At 32.8% G+C, this 20,115-nt stretch overlaps 1 protein-coding gene across 1 annotated transcript; it reads left to right on the top strand.

The window, feature by feature from the left end:
- Positions 1–18,914: 18,914 nt before the first annotated feature.
- LOC130805597 (uncharacterized mitochondrial protein AtMg00810-like) lies at positions 18,915–19,582 on the top strand. The gene is made up of 3 exons (XM_057670378.1): positions 18,915–18,930; positions 19,042–19,402; positions 19,471–19,582. Exons 1-3 carry the CDS (start codon positions 18,915–18,917, stop codon positions 19,580–19,582), a joined length of 489 nt encoding a protein of 162 aa, XP_057526361.1.
- Positions 19,583–20,115: the final 533 nt, after the last annotated feature.

The raw sequence follows: 20,115 nt of genomic DNA, 5'->3' as shown, positions 1-20,115 counted from the left end.
CAAATTCCAAGAAGAGGCGTCCCTTTAAATCATTGATCTCCTTCGTATCATCCCCTGTAATAACCATGTCATCAACATAAATAACAAGACACGTGATAAGACCATTTCTCTTTTTATGAAATAGAGTATGGTTAGAATTACTCTGCTTGTACCCAATATCCTCATAGCTGCGGTAAATCTTCCAAACCATGCTCTAGGAGACTGTTTTAACCTATATATAGCTTTCCGGAGTCTGCATCCTTCCCCTTGATTGTACTCATGTAGGAAGCCCAAAGGAACTTGCATGTAAACTTCTTCCTCAATCTTCCCATGTATGAAGGCATTCTTCACATCGAACTGGTATAGAGGCCAATCCTTGTTAGCTGCAATGGAGAAGAGAACCCGGATAGTATCAATTTTAGCAACTGGAGAGAAGATTTCAGAGTAGTCTACTCCATAGGTTTGGGTGTATCCCTATGCAACAAGCCGAGCTTTGTATCTTTCAATGGTTCCATCTGCATGATACTTTATTGAAAATACCCACTTGCATCCTACTATTCTTTTCCCCTTTGGCAGTGTGCAACATTCCCAAGTCTCATTTTTTTTAAGAGCTAAGATTTTTTCTTCCATAGCTTTCTTCCATTTTGGGTCACGAAGAGCATCATCAGTATTTTTCGGTAGATTGCCCGAGTAGAGAGAAGCATTGAAGGCAACTGCTGTCTGAGACAGATGTTCTTGGCTTTCTTGATAAATTGGATATCGAGACCTTTGAGACTCAAATTAAAGATCATATCTACTTGGTGGGATACTCCTTGGGGGCAACTCATATCTCCTGGGAACATTACCACTAGACATCACATCATTATTAATATTAGTATCAGTAGAGCTAGGGGTTACCTCCAGTTTGGCGGGATACTCAAGGACAGCAATGGAATGAGTAGGTGGAGGTACTGTAGTTTCGGTGACAGTGACAGTGGTGTCATCTACTTGCTCTTTTGGGTCTCGACCATTTGCCAAATGATAGATTAACCAGCTTAGTTCCTCACTAGTACTCTCCCCCTGAGATCGAGGCTGGGTAAAAAAATAGAAGTGTTCAAAGAAATCACAGTCCATAGTGGTGTATGGTTTATTGTGAATAGGATCAAAGCACCGATAACCCTTTTGGCCAACACCATACCCAAGAAAGACACACTTAGCAGCCCGAGGTTCCAATTTAGTTCTATCCCATTTCGGGAGATGAACATAAACCACACAGCCAAAGATACGGGGTAGAAGAGAGTGGGAAGAGGGAATAGGATGAAAACTATCCAAGGCAGCAAGGGGGGTTTTGAAGTCTAGAGATTTAGTGGGCAGGCGATTGGTGAGGTAATTAGCAGTGGAAATGGCCTCAGGCCAGTAGGAAGCCGGCACATGAGACTCAAACATAAGGGCACGGGATATGTCAAGTAAGGTTCGGTTTTTTCTTTCGGCGACTCCATTTTGCTGTGGGGTGTCAGGACAAGTAGTTTGGTGAAGCATGCCATGTTCAAGAATAAAATTTTTCATTTTATCAGAAACATATTCCCCACCATTATCTGAGCGAAGAATTTTTAGGCGAGTATGAAATTGAGTAAGGATCATATTGTAAAAGTTAATAAAAACATCAAAAACTTCAGATTTGTGTTTAAGAAAATAAATCCAACTCACACGTGTATATCATCCAGAAACAAAACAAAGTATGAATATCCTTGAGAATTACTTTTAGGAGCAGGGCCCCAAACATCAGAATGAATTAAATCAAAAGGTCTATCAGTTCTAGTAAAACTAGGAGAGTAGGAATGTTTATGACTTTTAGCTAGAACACAAGTCTCACAGTCTAAAGACAAATTACAACTATGAAAAGACGGAAAAAGACGTTTTAAATAACCTAGTGAACGGTGACCTAAACGTCGATGCTATATCCATAGTTGTTGTATGGGAGTCCCGTGAACAAGTAGTGAATGACCCTTTTTGACCGTCTCGTCCACATAGTACAGTCCGCCTTTCTCAGTACCATCCCCAAGAATCGTCCCCATCCGAGTATCCTGCACACGACAACAATCAAAAGTAAACAAGACGGTACAATGAAGCTCTTTGGTTAGCTGACTGACAAATAATAATTTGTGAGAAAGACTGGGAATTAATAAACAATTTTTAACACTAAGAGACGAGGAAATATCAGCCGGCCCAGCTTGATGAACTGGGATAGTTGCACCATTTGCAGTTTGAACATGGGTACGAGGAGTGAAATATACAAAAAATAAATCATGTGGGTCAAAGGTCATAGTATCCGTTGCACCACAGTCAAAAATCCATTTGGAATGGGATGTGTGACTTATAAGACTAAAGTTTGGGATTGGATTTTGGTTTGGGCCGGGTACCATTTGAGTGATGTTGTGGGGGGTCTTAGTATTTAAGGGATGTTGAGTAGGGTTACGAGTGACCCTTTCCCTTCCCCTTTCTGTTTGATTTGCGGTTGTTTTCCTCGCTTCTCTCTCCTTTTTTCTTCTGCTTGCTCCCTGTTCAGTCATGGCTCCCTCCCTTTTTTCCAAATCCATACCTGAATATGATGATGTGATCTCACCGGTTTGATCTGCATTTGCAAGGTTGGCCTTGCCGCCGGTCCGATGCGCCGGTGCCTTGGTGGCGGCCTTCCTCTTTTGTAGGTCATTCCACCAATCGGGGTATCCCACTAGCTTCAAACATCCTTCCTTAGTATGTCGTGAACCTACACAGTGGCTACATCGGGGTTTTTGCCGGTCGTCAATTTCACGGTTGCGAGGGAATTTATTTTTCATTGCTAGACCCGGTCCAATCTCTGAGGGATCTATTCCCGGTGATGAGACGCCGGTCATGATTTTCCGGCGTGAGATTTCTCATCTAATGGTGGCATAGGCCACATCCACTGTCGGGAGAAGGTCCATGTGGAGTAAGTCTCTTCTTTCTTTATCTAGGTTCTCGTTTATTCCGGTAAGAAATTGATATAGCCTTTGTCTCTGTATGAAGTTATTGAATGTTGTGATATCTTGAGAACAAGTCATGGGGTTTGGCATCCTTCTATCAATTTCCTTCCATAACATACTGTGTTTTCCAAAGTATGTTTCAATGGTACTGTTTTCTTGCCTTAAGGTGGCGGCCGTCGAACTTAAATCATAGATTTGAAGTTCATCACGCCCACTGTTTAAGAGATTTTCAATCTCTTGCCATAAGTCTCGAGCAGTGTTATAATCAATGAATTGGTTAACGATTTCTGCATCAATGCTCTTGATAATCCATGAGATAACAATAGAATCGTGTCGGGCTCATTGTGGGTAGTCTGGGTCGGTAATTTTGCAAGGTTCATTGGTTATGTGGTTCAATTTGCCACGACTGCTAATGGCAATTTGCATTAATCTGCTCCATTTTGTGTAATTGTTGTAATTTAGTTTTTCAGACAGTTGGATTGTGGATAAATTCTCTGTGGGGTTTGGTTTATTGAGTTTCAGAAACATTTGAAACATTTGTTCCATTTGTTCCACGGTAAACAGTTGGTTTTGTGTTGTTTCATTGACTGGTTCAGCCATTGCAGGTAAAGGGTAGATGATGAGTTTAATAGACGGTTTATCGGAGTCTTCTCGGATCTGAACTGTATGGCTTTGATACCATGAGAAATATAACAGCGGAGAATTTGTGTTTAATTCAGTTTCTTATTCTCATCAATGGGTAAACAACCCTCCAATATATACATCAACTTAGAGAACTAAGAAAGGAAACAAGGATATCCCTATGATATTGCACATAATTAAGAAAATAAAATCATCTAATAATCCTAGAGAATATACAGAAAAATATTCGAGAAATATTTACTTCTACAGATACGTTCGCAAAAGATGTAGGAATTTCACCTGTTAAATTGTTTACAAATAAAAAAATATATTGTAAATTTAACAAGGTTTCAAGAGTTGATGGTATTTTTCCAACTAAATGGTTAACAAGATATTTACAGTTTGACAAATTTGATGGAATTTCCCCTGAAATCGAATTACTATACAGCGCCAAAGTTGTTAACCATTGTAATTGTCCTATTTCAGATGAATGGTGAATGGTGAATGGTGAATGGTGAAAGTGTACCTTTAAGCTTGGACGAATGAAGGTCAAGAATTATGATTTCCTGGTACCTATGAGCACAAATAACACCATACCAATTACAGTACTGGAGGCTACTATTCCAAGAGTTTAGCACACCTAATGGATCGTCACTTATCTTGGCTCTGATTTCTAGTAAGGCTAATTTCTCGGATTTGTTGTTGTTCCGTGCATTTGATTGAAGAAATGTACATAACAAATATATAATCAGTGATATACAAGAAGAAAAGGCATGATCGTAACATCTTTTGCTCGAAACTTTAGACAATATTTTTTACAAATAAAGATATCTTGGGTTGATTGTTTTTGCCACTAAAATTGAAAAGATAACTATGTTTTTTAAAGGAACTTTGTATTCATAATTTCTATTATATACATACAGACAATTTACATGCTAAAATTAAAGATAATTTCAGTGACGTCAAGATTTGAATTGAGACAACAATTTAAAATTCCACTTACATATTACATCATGTAAACCTCGTGGAATAAAACAAGCAAATTATATAGACTACTTTCATTAATGTGTGGTCACATTGAAATACATGTGGTTTTGTTTGATATTTTTACTTGCGTGTTCAGAGACTTCAGCTATTGTAAATGAACTTAGTGACAAACTTGTCTATTCATTTGCTGAAGGAGAGTTGACAAATATAGAATACTTATATTGGAGAAGCTATATATCTTTATATGAACTCCTTAGATCAACATATATGATAACTACTAAAATAAATAAAAAATCAATAAAAACTATTTATAATTTTCAACAATAGTTAAATTAGACATATAACTTGGAAATAATATTCATGATAACTTCACTATTAGTTGAATTGTCTATCTAACAGAAAATAATAGTTCTTATATTAGATAGAATAATAATATTAATAAAAAGATTATTAGGTAGATATTTTCCAATAGAAATTATTGGTTGATATTTCATTTCACCTTAGAGTTCTTACCATATCTTTTTAATTGAAATTATTGGTTGTTATTTCATTTGTATTGTTTATTATTTACTAGTTCTTCTTGGCGTGTGGCCAAGTTAAACAAGTTAGATTAAAAAAAATTATACTATTAATAGTTGAATGACACTTATTATGTAAAATAGTTATAATATATAATTTTATAAAAAGTAAATATACTAATACTAATAATAACCGCTGTAATTGTAAATGTAATTTATATTAGACTTTATTTTATTTAGCATATAAATAATGTAATAAGTGAAAGTTGTTATATTATATAATTATTGTGTCATATAAATGCTAAAATTTAATATAAGTGTTATTGGCATAGATATATTAATCTTTTTTTTCTTAGAAAGTCGACAAATATTTTGGTCATAATTAGCATTATTTTAAGTAGCTCGGTTTATATAATGTTTGATTTATAAGTCGCATTCATGACGATAGTAGTGATCGAATAGTTAACTGTTATAGGTTTTTTCTACATTTTTTTTACAATTACATTTGTAAGAAAAAGGTTTAAAGAAATGAGATATTAAACATAAAAGTACAGATATTACCGAATTATATACAAAGTTGAGTCTTAATTGCAACTCCCACATCTTCATAAAAGATCAACAAAAAACTAATAATAATAAACTTATTAATGAAGAACAAATCATAAGATTCAAACTACATAAAAATGCTAATTAAAATTAAGGAAAGAGTAAAGATTAATTAAGAAATTACTTAAAAAGAAAACATGAAAATTAGAAAATGAAAAAGTTCTAAACAAAAAAAAAAATGTTGCAGCACCATCTTCTACTACGAAAACTAATCTAATCTAAAACATAAAAATCAAATACAAGTCCTAACTAAACTACACAAAAACTTGGGTGAGACCGTCTTACTTGTGAGACAAGTTTTTATTAGACCGGTCCAAGTGTATATATATATTTTTTAACAATTTTATAAATTAAAATGTCAATTTTAAGAGTTAAAAAACCAATTTGAAAACTTAAAAGATCAATTTCAAGGATTTGAAATTGACATTTAAGTCATAAAATTTGACAGTTTTAAGACTAAAAATGTAACGGACAGTCCTTTTCCAAATATAGGATTAATATAATATATAGTAAGTAATGCTAAGCGGAAGTCTATCGAACCGTGATTATTGCGAAAAACAAATAAAACAAAACATAATTTTCAAAAAAAAAACAAAGAAAGCTCAAATCATTAAAATATAATTTTACGTATTACATCTTTCTTTAATACATAATTATCGTTTTTACATACCGGAATATAAATTACATATATACTTACATCACATAGACAATTTAATAGCTTCATGTAAAGTCACCTGCAGCATCTGCTCCCGATATATGGGAACAGCCGATGGAAATCGGTCAGCTTTAAAAAAAATCGAGTATAAAAACTTACCGCAATTATGCAAGTAGAAAATGTATGCATTGCAATAAGTAATATGCAAAGATAAGTGCATCACAATAAATAATATGCAAGGTATCTTATGTATTATAGGGAATTAAGTTTTAAGATTAGATTTATTTATATATATTAATCTTCTGGTCCTTCTGCTTGAGTACCAGGGTGTGATTTACAAACACTTCTACTTGAGTGTTAGGGCGTGGAATCCGATTACTTATTTAATGAATGCAACACATATGATCTTTGTTTGATATATGTAAGGGCCTATTAGGGTGAGGTAAACCAAAACCCTTAACTTAGTGGGAGTCGTCACTCCTCCAGTACAATGTTGCTCGAGACACAGGTCAGGTTAAACAACCTTACTGTGTTCGCCGTATTTTACGTGCCGGAAAATACGTCCCACGTATTTTACATGCCGGAAGCATGGTTCGGCATTTCCTTACTATCAAGCCTTTTTATTATCATGTTACTGTTTTCATATAAATGCAACATTACAATAACATATAATAGAAATAAATTTATAACAACTTACATATAAATAATCATTTATTATTAAACTAAATCGAAACTAAAATGGGTCTTTAGTATTTATATATAGATAAATTTTCAATTAAGCTTTATTAATTTCCTAATAATCAATTTCTTACATCTCTATTTATTATAAATGATAAAATAAATAGATCCATCATAATAAATACTAAAAATGTCTTTAAAAGGACATATTGGGTTTATTATAGATCCTAGCACATTTATCCAAATTTATTTAATTAATTTTTTAATAGCTTATTTTTAGATTTAATACATAAATAATTAATTTTCTTAAGATCAAAATCTACACGAAATATTTTAAAATAAATAACTTATTATTAAATGAGTTGGAGTATTTTCTTATTCACCAAAATAAATTAACTTTAATTATTATTTTTATTTTTCTTTCTTTTTGGCTATTATAACATTTTAGATTATAAATTTATTTCTTTAAAATTTAAACATCACAAAATTTCAATAAAATAATTTAAATGAAAAGAAAATACAGTAACACTAAAATAAATTATTTTTTTTCCAGAATTAATTATTTTTAACCCAATTTATGAATTTCCTTATTTTATGCATTTTTTAACAAAAATTAATAATAATATTTATACTCAACTATAATTCACGAAATTAATACAAAATTTATATCTCATATATATACATGTACAGAAAAATTTTCGTTTAAAAATATTAATGTTTACTATTTTAATTAAAATTATTTCGGTTTATGCGATTTTGGGCAATTTAAATGAATAATTCATATAAAATAATATACAACGAATTAATTCACCAAAATTTCCAGAAATATTAATTTATATATAATAAACACATATAAAATTTATGAGCATAATTTTATGTAAATAAATATATGTAAGAATTTATACATTTTATAATTTTACTATTAATTAAATTCCTTTGTTGTAGAATTTTTAGCCACAATATTAGCTTCCTCCCCTTGAATTTCTATAATTAAAACTAAATACTATTGTTAGAAAATTTTTTGAGAATTTTTAGGACTTTTTTCTAGGTTTTTTTAGAATTTTTCTTTAAGAATTAGCTTTTATGAAATAATTTTTCTGATTTTTCCTTCTCTTTTTGTTTTCCTTACCCACGGCATGCTTCATTTATTTGTAGGTAAAGATTGTGAAATTATTTATTATTTTAATTTCCTTCATGGGCAAGTATTAATGATTTACTCCAAGATTTTTACTCTTGGGTTTATCTTTTAAGATAAGACTACATTAAAATTTTTTTGGCACCTAGCCACTTTGCCGCCCACTTTTTTCATTTTTTACATTTTCTCTCTTTTTTTTATTATATATATTTTTATATTTAATTATAAATTAATATAGGAAATAAAAAGATTAAATTATTGTAGGTAATTTAGCTAGACTTGTTATTTAGGTAATTTATTTTAAGAGAAATAATTTATATATAAAGGAAATCATGAACTTAAAAACGATTGGAATAAAATTTCGAAACGACATTAAAAAGAAAATAATAAAACGAAACGATTATTGAATTTGTCAAAATATTTAAGATTAAGAAAAAGGGTCTGTTACAACTCTTCCCCCCTTAACATAGTTTCGTCCCGAAACTTGAACCTATGAACAACTGGGGATAGCGTTCTCTCATATCAGTTTCGCTTTCCCAGGTTGCTTCTTCGACATGATGGTTCGACCATAGCACTTTAACTTGAGGTATTCTTTTATTCCTCAATTCTTTCACTTGACGATCCAAAATTCTAATTGGTCTTTCTTCATAAGCTAGGTTTTCATCAATTTGGAGGTGTTCATGAACTAACACATGTGATGGATCATGGATACTTTCTCAACTGAGAAACATGGAATACATTATGAACTCTAGCTAAACCCGGGGGTAAAGCTAGTTCATATGCCACCTCCCCTACTCTTTTCAAAATTTCAAAAGGTCCGATAAATTTAAGGCTTAACTTCCCTTTTATCCCAAAGCGTTGGACTCCTTTCGTTGGTGAAATCTTTAGAAATACTTTGTCACCTTCATCAAGTTGCAAAGCTCTGCGACGGTTGTCTGCATAACTCTTCTGTCTACTTTGTGATGCCTTCATGTTCTCTTGTACCACCCTCAAGCTATAAATAGAGTCTTAAATAAGATCTGGTCGTTCAGGCACATTTCGGTCCATCTGATCCCAACACAACGGCACTCGACATTTTCTCCAGTATAAGACTTCGTTTGGTGCCATTTTGATGCTGGTTTGATAGCTGTTGTTGTACGAAAACTCTATCAAAGGCAATTTCTGCTCCCATGAACCACCAAATTCAAGAATACAACATCTCAAAAGATCCTCTAATGTCTGGATGGTTCTTTCGGTTGGGCCATCAGTAGCCGGATGAAATGCAGTACTTAAACATAGCTTCGATCCGAATGCTTCTTACAACTTCTCCCAAAATTGTGACAAAAATTTTGGGTCTTTGTCAGACACAATGGTTCTCGGTACTCCATGTAATCTTACAATTTCTCGAACATAAGCGTCAGCCAATTGTTTTACTGACCATGTTCCCTTTATTGGCAGGAATCTTGCAACTTTGGTCAATCTGTCAACTATTACCCAAATTGTGTTATTACCTCGTTGCGTTCTTGGTAATCCAACTACAAAATCCAGGGATATGGAATCCCATTTCCATTCAGGAATTTCTAGTGGTTGAAGTAGTCCAGAACTCTTCTACCTTTCAAATTTCACCTTCTGGCAAATCAAACACCGGGATACAAATTCAGCTACATCTTTTCTCATACCTTTCCACCAAAATAATTTCCTTAGTTCTTCAATCATCATATCTCTACCAGGGTGTAAATAAAACATTCCTTGGTGTCCTTCTTTCAAAATCTCTTCTTTCAACTCAGTGTTGTCTGGTATACACAATCTCCCGTTCATTCTTAGTTCACCTTTCTCACCCACTTCGAACAATTCTGTCTCTTTTCTTTGAACTCGAATGATTAATTCGATTATCTCGGGATCTTCTTGTTGTGCTTCTATAATTCTTTAGAACAAAGTCGGTTGTATAGTCATGGCTCCCAAATACTCCACAACTTGATAGTGATGAACAATTTCTAGATCTAACTTCTGTATTTCTCGGTATAGTTCCCAAGGTACCGTCATTATAGCATTCACAGATATCCTCGGTCTTCTACTCAATGCATCTGCCACTTTGTTTGCTTTTCCAGGATGATAATTTATGTCAACTTCAAAGTCTTTAATGATTTCTAGCCACCGCCTTTGTCGCATATTCAGCTCCTTTTGAGTGAAGACATATTTCAAATTTTTATGATCAGTGAAGATCTTGCATGGTACTCCATAGAGATAATGTCTTTATAACTTTAGGGCAAAAATTACAGCTGCTAGTTCAATGTCGTGTACTGGATAATTCAACTCGTGTGGCTTTAATTGCCTGGACGCATAAGCTACTACTTTTCCTTCCTGCATTAGCACACATCTCAAACCTTCTTTCGATGCATCACAATATACCTCAAATGCTTTCCCACAGTCGGGCATGATCAACACAGGTGCAGTCGTAAGTCTTCTCTTAAGCTCTTCTAGTGATTTATTCTGCTTCTCGCCCCATTGAAATCGAACTCCCTTTTTAAGCTACTCAAACAACGGTCGGGCAATTTTAGAAAAATTTTTCACAAAGTTCCTGTAATATCCTGCTAAGCCTAAGAAACTTCTTACTTCAGTAACACTCTTTGGATTCGACCATTCTATCACTGCCCTAATCTTTTCAGGGTCAACAGAAATTCAATCCTTCGAAACAACATGCCCTAAGAAAGATATCTTTTCTAACCAAAATTCACATTTACTAAACTTGCCATAAAGTTTCTCCTTTCTCAATTTCTCCAAAACTATCCTTAAGTGCTTCTCATGTTGCTCTTCATTCTTCGAATACACCAATATATCGTCAATAAACACAACTACAAACTTATCCAGGTAAGGGTTGAAGTATCTTTGCATGAGATCCATGAATGCTGCTGGAGCATTCGTTAGACCAAATGGCATTACTAGATACTCATAGTGCCCGTATCTAGTTCTGAATGCAGTCTTAGGAATATCTTCTTCAGCAATCCTTAATTGATGATAACCAGACCTCAAATCTATCTTCGAAAATACCCTTGCTCCCCCCAACTGATCAAAAAGGTCGTCTATCCTTGGCAAAGGATAACGATTCTTGATGGTAATCATATTGATCTCCCTACAATCAATGCATAGCCTCATACTCCCATCTTTCTTTCTGACAAAGAGAACCGGAGCTCCCCATGGTGAAACACTAGGTCGAATGAAACCTTTTTCTAGTAATTCATCTAGCTGTTTCTTCAGCTCAGCCAATTCAGCGGGAGCAAAACGGTAAGGAGTTTTGGAAATAGAGGTGATATCAGGAATAAGGTCAATATGGAAGTATACTTCTCTTTTAGGAGGTATACCGGGTAATCTTCAGGAAACACATCAAAATATTCTTGAACGATCGGGGTTTCTTGCAAACTAGGTTTAAGTTTTACTTCTTCAGTAGTAACAAAACATAAGAACCCTTCATCTCCTTGTCTTATCTTTTGTGATGCTTGAATTACAGAATTTTTCAATAGCTGAGATCTTGAGTTCTTCCGAATATACTTCGTTCCCTCGGGAGTTTCTGTTCTAACAATCTTTTCCTTACACAAAATCTCCGCTGAATATCTCTCCAACCAATCCATACCCAAAATGATTTATAACTAATGTTTGCAAAAAGAGAACCTGATTTGAGCATATGCATACAGATTGAAGCACTCAAACTCTTGTCGATGTTGACCACATTTTCCACAAATGAGCTTGTCTCAAATCTAGAAGTGATATTAAGATATAACCCAAGTTTAGATCAAGCATATGGAGCCAGAAAAAATATCTTTGCTGAGATACGAACAACAAGGCTATATTTATACCAAAACAAGAAACTCATACATCTTTAAAAAATGATTCAAAAGTCACAATTTGGCAAGTTTATACAAAAAAAATTACTTTATTAAAAACCCAACATTTAAACAGAAACCCCCTTTTTATATTACATGGTAGATAGGAAAATGATTAAAACCCCCAACATCCCACGTTATTTTGGGTCATCTTCTTCATCATCATACCTGATATATCTCGATTCTCGATCATATAAAAGCTATGACTATGGTTTTGCAAGAGTTGAAAGACGAAAAACCATTCTCATATCAAAGGAGATAAGAGGTAGCGGCCACGAAAAACCTTTCCCACCTTATTTAGGGTATCCCACAAAGTTTACGTAAATATACAGTACAGTTCAACAAGATTAAAAGTAAAATACACAATGAATACCAGTTTTCAACAAGATTAAGCAAAAAAGTGAGTTCAAACAATAGGAGAATAAAGATAGAAAGTACCTTGTTCAAGATAGGAAAATTTGCAGAGAGGACACTAACCTTAATAAATACGATTTGGGTAGGCAAAAACTGAAATTAAATGGAAAAAGCACATCAAAAGAGTACATAATCAACAAATTAAATACCATTTTCATCATGGGAATATGACACTTTGATCGAACTACCTGCAAAAAAATATGATCACACGGCAACAACATAGGCTCATTGTACACTTTGATTTTGAGCTTTATTATGTAATTGTACACGGAAAAAATATGAACTTTGAACTGGGATTTTTCTATTTTTAGTAGTTTTTGTTTCTAAATTTGTAATTTTAAATTAGTTTAGATACAATTTTTAGTTTTGTGCTTGATTTTGTGAGCAGGAGTTCAAGTGGTTAGTGAAAAAACTAATATGAATTTAAATAGTAGATTGAGAGTAGCCCTAATCATTGCATGTGCTTCAGTTGGTGTTGTTATGTTATCTTTTATTTCTTTGTGAATTTATCACAGGAAGAAGCTAGGTAAACCAACATAGAAGCATGCAAGAAATTTAGGTATAAAATTTCTTTTTGAGGTCCTATAATTAGTAAGATCTTGTTATTATTCATGATTATAGGTTTACTGATATTATTATGTATTTTTTTGTTGATGGGGTTTTGAATGTGTGAAGATTTTGTTAATAGATTTTCACTTAATCTATCAAAAAGTGGCTGCTAATAAATCTCTAGGGTGTTCAGGAAATTTCAGACACAATCACGGTATGTCAAATTGATAGGAAATTGTTTGTCATAAAAATTTTTCTGAATGCTTCTTGAGAGGTAGTGAATTACATAAAGATAAATCTCCAACTCAAGTTTTTTCACTTTTTGATATTACTATTTCTATAGACAAGGTCGTGACTTAGTTCTTTAGAGTTTCTTATTCATCCTATTGTCGGGGGGGGGGGGGGGGGGGGGGGGGTGTTCATGCATGTTAGGATTTTATACATTTTTAACATTGTAACATAATTTTGATAATTAATTTAGTTTTTGAATTTGTGATTCATTCAAAATGGCCCAAAATTGATGAAGATATGCAGTATGCTACTGATAAGGGCTGATTGTTTAGTTTAAAAGCTTTCTTATTTTCTGTTATTTTTAGTTTTATTACTTACTGGTTTGTTAAGTAAGTGGTTACAAACTTAGTTTGCGCTTTTCATGTTTTTACCCTTTTCCTTTAATGTATATATATAGCCTCCTACTGTAGTTTTATTCATTAATAATACAAAGCTTCTTTTTCTTCTATGTGTTGTCTGATCCTCTAAACTTCCTAATTCCCTAATTGTATCATGGTATCTTTCTCCAGACATTCTTTTCTTCTTCTGAGTTCTTTCATCAAGAATCTTTCTCATTGTTTTCTTTTCTTTCCTTCTGCTTTCTTTACACAATATCAGGGCCACATGGACCAACAACTTGCTTTCTTAGCGAATAACATAGTTACTGATTGAACGCAAAATCCAAGTAGTGTTTCTACTTGCATCCTTTCGATTCAGCCAGTGCAAGGTTGGTTTCTATTGTTTTTGATGGCACCTCTTTTAGTGATTGGAGAGGTGTAACACCCCAATATTTTTCCGATATATTAAATGATTTACTAGTAATATTATTATTATTATTCTTTTTAGAAGAGTATTTTTTTTTATTTATTTTGTTATTGGGTTAGATCATGATATTTCAACTTTTAAGGCAATTAAAACCATTTTAAGGCCAAACCTTTTTCCCTCACCTATCTTTAATTTCAAAAAAAAAAAAAAAAGAGGGAAGTTGGAGAGTTGGCCGGCCACATGGGGTAAGATGGGAGATTTGTAACCCCTTGTAAGAATATTGAAAGATCAAAAATTATTGCCTTGAATAATTATTTACTTAATTCCTTTATTTCCTTAATCTTCCTAATTACCTTAGTCTCATCATTAGCATTCTTCTTTCAAAACTCTTAGAAAACTCAAGGAAAAAAAAATATTCTTCTTCAAACTCCCTCTACTCACGCCTAGTATCATCATTTTGTTCATCAATTGGTGTTTTGTTCTTGTGCAAATTGTGAGTAAATTCTTAACCTAGTTTTATTTTTAAGTTTTAATTTAAATTTCTATGATTTTTTTTATGTGTGTTATTTTATAATTTATGATTTGTTTATGATTTAAAATTCATGTATGAAAGTATGATGTATTTTTCTATCTAAATTAATGTATGGTTTTAGGGTTTTAGATATGTTTATATGTGTGTGAAGGATTTGTTTGATGGATGATTGAAAAGTATATATATATATATACATATATATATATATATATATATATATATATATATATATATATATATATATATATATATATATATATATATATCTATATATATATATATATATATATATCTATATATATATATATATATATATATATATATCTATATATCTATATATATATATATATATATATATATCTATATATCTATATATATATCTATATATATATATATATATATATAGATATATATATATATATATATATATATATATATATATATATATATATATATATATATATATCTATATATATATATATATATATATATATATATATATATATATATATATCTATATATATATATATATATATATATATATATATATATATATATATATATATATATATATATATATATATATATATATCTATATATATATATATATATATCTATATATATATCTATATATATATAGATATATATATATATATATATATATATATATATATATATATATATATATATATATATATCTATATATATATATATATATATATATATATATATATATATATATATATATATATATATATATATATATATATATATATATATATATATATATATAATGCTCATAGAAAAAAAAATGTATGTGTTGTTAGAAATTTATTTTTATTGATTAATAGGAGGAATTTATAATGTTGGTAGAGAAATATACATGTAGATATGTGATGTGTATGTGTGTGTACATTTGTGTAAAAAGAATTATTTTTGTGGAAAAAAAATAATAATTAATTAAAATTTATTTTTGTAGATGATCATGAAAATTGTGTAAATTTTGTTGTTTAGATTTAATAGGACATAAAGCATTGAAATTTATATTTTTTTGTGATAAAAAAAAATGAAATGACAAAATCCCGTAGGTTTTGAAAATGTTGAAAAAAAAATGTGTTTTTGGAACATTTTTGGCTTTGAAATTAGGTTAAAAATACTTATACTATGTTATAAATTATGGAAGTTGGTACCCGGGGGTTTTGACGCCTTCCGGACGCAACGGTGAAGTCGGATTTTCAGTTTGACAGTTTTAAGTTGTGTTTCTAGACAGATTATGTATGCTGTCCTGTTTTGTGCATTTACCATGTTATAGTATGTGATGGATGTTCATGTTGTGTGTGGTATTCTAGGTATGGGTGTAATTTTATATGTGTGTTATGGATGATTTGAGGAAAATGTGTGTGTGTGCTTATTTCCCGAATACGATTGAACCTTGTAGGAAGTCGATTCGTGACCGGAAATTGATTAAGACGCTTGTGAGTTGGATATCTTGCTTAAGGTATGTACACGCAGCGAAGTTCGCATTTAGTCCGATGTATCATATAATAATGGTATACAAAAGTAAAGCATGGATATATATAGTATGAATAATGTTATCTTTCCGAATAAATAATTTTGATACACTGTTTGGTAAGCAGAGGTAGTATGACCTCACTAACCTTAAAAGTGGACGTAGTATGACGTCAATTGGTGGAAATGAATTACTCGCGGTATATGGGGGCATTATGAGCCACCGCGGGGGTATGCATACTTAACCATAGGCACCGAAGTAAGGCGAGTGTTTATGGTAGAGACTTGCTTAGGGGTTAGCTCCCCCTAATGTAATGTCTCACTTATGGAGATTGGAGTTGTACCGGCAGTATGGCTGGATAGTACAGCAGTATGGCTGACTAATCTTTATATGAAAATAATTATTCTTTATTAGCATGATCGCAGCGTACTTTTTCTGCGAATTGACAGCTTTTAAATTAAAACTTTCTCTTGTTTTTAATATTTATTTGGTATGCGACGTTTGCTGACGTGTACTTTTGGTCTTAACGACCCTGCGATGATGTTGTTTCCTATCTGGGCAATGACTAGCAGTAAGTTAAGTTGCAGGTCTGGGGAGTGAGGATTGACCCTTGGAGAAATAAATCATTAGGATATAGAAGTCTTGATAAGAACTTCTAATTAAGTTTAAAGAACATTTGGTTTTATGAGGCGATTTTCGTTCTCAAGTTGTAATAAGTAGATTTAACTTTTCGTTCTTATTCGCTGCTAAGAATTTCTTATATCTAGTAGTTCATAATAACACTAATAGAACTCTATCCGCAAGCTTCCCTTAACTTCAAATCCGTTTTAACTGCCTTCTAACATCCCGGTTTCACTCGGACAATATTTATTTCGTTTTTAAATGGTCATCTTCTCTTTTCGTACGACCCGAGTTATTTCGAGATGTTACAAGAGGTCTATGATAATTAGTTTTGATGCAAAAAAAAACTTCCATTTGTAGATGGTACTTTACTAACACCTACTGAAGGATCTAATGATGAAATGGCATGGCAACGATGCAATAATATGGTAATCGGTTGGCTTATTTCTTTTTTAGAACGGCATATAGCCAAGAGTATAATTTACTTTAAAACAGTCAATGCAATTTGGATTGATCTTGAAGCCAGATTTGAGAATCCATCCTCATCCCAAATGTATAGACTGCAAGAACGCCTTCTAAACACCTGTCAAGAACCTAACATGTTACTGAATATTTCATTAGAGTGAACTCATTATGGGATGAAATAGATGACCTTCGACCATTACCAGTTTGTACCTGCGATCCCACCAACAATTTTTTAAAGATTCAGTAGGATCAACGAATCATGACATTCTTGATGAAATTAGACCCTCAGTTTAATCAAGTCAGGTCCAGTCTTTTGATGCATAAAGATCTTCCTGATGTTGCTGAGGTGTATCGCATGTTATCACAGGAAGAAAGTCACAAGGACCTCAGTAAGCCTATGGCTTTTGCCTCTGACAAATGGAAATCTTCTCTTAACAACAAGAACACCAACAATGGAAAAAAGCTAAGTTATTTTTGTGACCATTGCAAGGTTTCCGGCCATAGTTTCTATAGATGTTTTAAAATACATAGCTATCCCAATAAAATCCAAATCCAACTCCACCAAGAAGTATGCAGCCGTACCTCACACCGAGCATCAACCAGATAATACTACTAAAGGTAATCAGTTAGGTCTCACAAGTGAACAATATTCTCATCTTCTTTCTCTTCTTGACAGAAAAGAGAGTACTTTCAATCTCATGTTCCACCTCAATTTTGGAGTGAATATGTCCTATGCATTGCTTATAGTATAAATCGCTTACCTCTTTAATGTTTGAACAATGTCTCTCCTTTTGAAATTTTTTTTGGAAAACTACCTAATAATAATCACTTACGCGCTTTTGCTCGTCTCTGTTATGTATCTACTCTTAAACACGATCGAATTAAATTTGATACACGGGCTAATCCTTGTATCTTTTTGGTTTGCCATATGCTCAAAAAGCTTATAAAGTCTATGACATAGCTACTAACAGCTTTCTTGTAACAAGAGATGTCATTTTCATGAAAGGAACTTTCCCTTTCACCAAAAGAATATAAGCCCATCACCTTTTTCTACTTTTTACTTACCTAATTCTACTATCCCTGACTCACCCCCTTTGTATGATTTTCTTTTGCATACTACTTCATCTACTCCACCTTTCCATGTTCCAGAATACCCTTCCCATCTCCCTAATGCTTCTGACCAATTATCTTCACCAAAAACCATTTCTTCCCAACTCCCAATTTATGATAATTCTTTGTACCCACTTATACTAAGTAATACTAATCTTGTTCCAAGAAGATCTTTAAAAACACTTAGAGCTCCAGCACATTTGTCTGATTATATTTGTATTCTTGTTTTTTTTTCTACTTTACCTAATGTTTCTCAAGTTTTCTTGGCTAAGCAATCTCAGTGGCATGAACCAAAATCTTACCAAGATGCAGCTACAAAAACCGAATGGAAAATAGCAATGCAAAAGGAACTTCAAGCTTTGGATGCAAATAACACACGAGAATTAGTTCCTCTACCAAGTGGCAAGAAAGCTATTGGTTCCAAATGGATTTACAAGGTAAAGCTAAAGTCTGATGGCATTCTAGAAAAGCACAATGCTCGTCTTGTTGCTAAAGGCTATCACCAACAACATGGGATTAAATTTCAAGAAACTTTCTTCCCAGTTGTGCGATTAACAACGATTTGATGTCTTATTGCATTAGTTGTCAGTCGTAGTTGGTCATTGTATCAACTAGATGTGAACAATGCCTTTCTTCATGGCGACCTCCACGAAGAGTATACATGACAATACCTGAAGGTATGGCCTGTGTTCCCCACATGGTTTGTAAGCTAAAAAAGTCTCTCTATGGGCTTTAGCAAGCCTCCAGACAGTGGTTCACCAAACTCTCCACCGAACGTTTTCATCAAGGATATACACAGTCTAAGAATGATTATTCCGTGTTCTCCAAGAAGACTAGTACTTCCATCACCATCTTGGTCGTTTATGTCGATGATATTATCATCACTGGCGATAACCTTTTTCTGATCCAGTCCACAAAAGCTCATCTTAAGAAAATATTTGGCATTAAAGATTTGGGAAAACTTAATTATTTTCTCGAATTTGAGGTCACATACATTGATGACGGACTTGTTCTAAGCCAACACAAGTTTACTACTGATCTATTACATGATTCTGGTTTGACTTCTTTTAAAAATGTGGTTTCACCTTTACCCCTAAACCTCAAACTTCAGTCTAATGACTCTCTTCTCTACGATAATCAACCTCTAATGTAGATCCCTTACTGGCAAGCTTAATTTCTTACTAACACTCGTCCTGATCTTTCCTTTTCCATTCAAGGCTTAAGCCAATTCATGTAGAATCCAATCGAAAATCATTTCAAAGCCTTAACACACATATTGAATTATGTGGCTGCCACATCTGGTCAAGGAATACTCCTCTAAGGCAGTGATTCCTTGAAACTAAAGGGCTACCCTGACTTTGATTGGGGTGTGTGTTTGGACACAAGACATAACAGGGTATGTGATTTTTTTTTGGCAATTCACCAATAAGTTGGAAGTCCAAGAAACAGTGTGCGGTCTCTAAATCTTCTTCTAAATTTGAATACCGAGATATGGCAGTAGTTGCTTCAGAAATTACTTGGATTGTTCGGTTATTAAAAGAGTTTGGTGTGCAAAATTTAAAGCATGTGACCCTAGAGTGTGATAACAAATCTGCCATACATATGGCTCAAAATCCTGTCCTCCATTATCGTACAAAGGATATCGCCATAGACTGTCATTTTACTCTGGAGAAGGTTCTTGAGGGCCTTATTGAGCTCAGCTACGTTCCCGAAAATGAGCAATTAGCTGATGTTTTGTTTATAAGCTTTCTTATTTTCTGTTATTTTTAATTTTATTACTTACTGTTTTGTTACGTAAGTGGTTACAAACTTGGTTACTACTTTTCTTGTTTTTACCCTTTTCCTTGAATATATATATAGCC

This window comes from Amaranthus tricolor, chromosome 2 (assembly GCF_026212465.1).
Source record: "Amaranthus tricolor cultivar Red isolate AtriRed21 chromosome 2, ASM2621246v1, whole genome shotgun sequence".
Classification (NCBI taxonomy): Eukaryota; Viridiplantae; Streptophyta; class Magnoliopsida; order Caryophyllales; family Amaranthaceae; genus Amaranthus; species Amaranthus tricolor.
This window is presented reverse-complemented; position numbering and strand designations above follow the sequence as displayed.

Bases quoted from the DNA above. Each gene is read 5' to 3' on its own strand.
- LOC130805597 (XM_057670378.1), top strand. The intron at 19,403-19,470 runs GTAGATCCCTTA...TTTCCATTCAAG, and splicing joins TACGATAATCAACCTCTAAT to GCTTAAGCCAATTCATGTAG.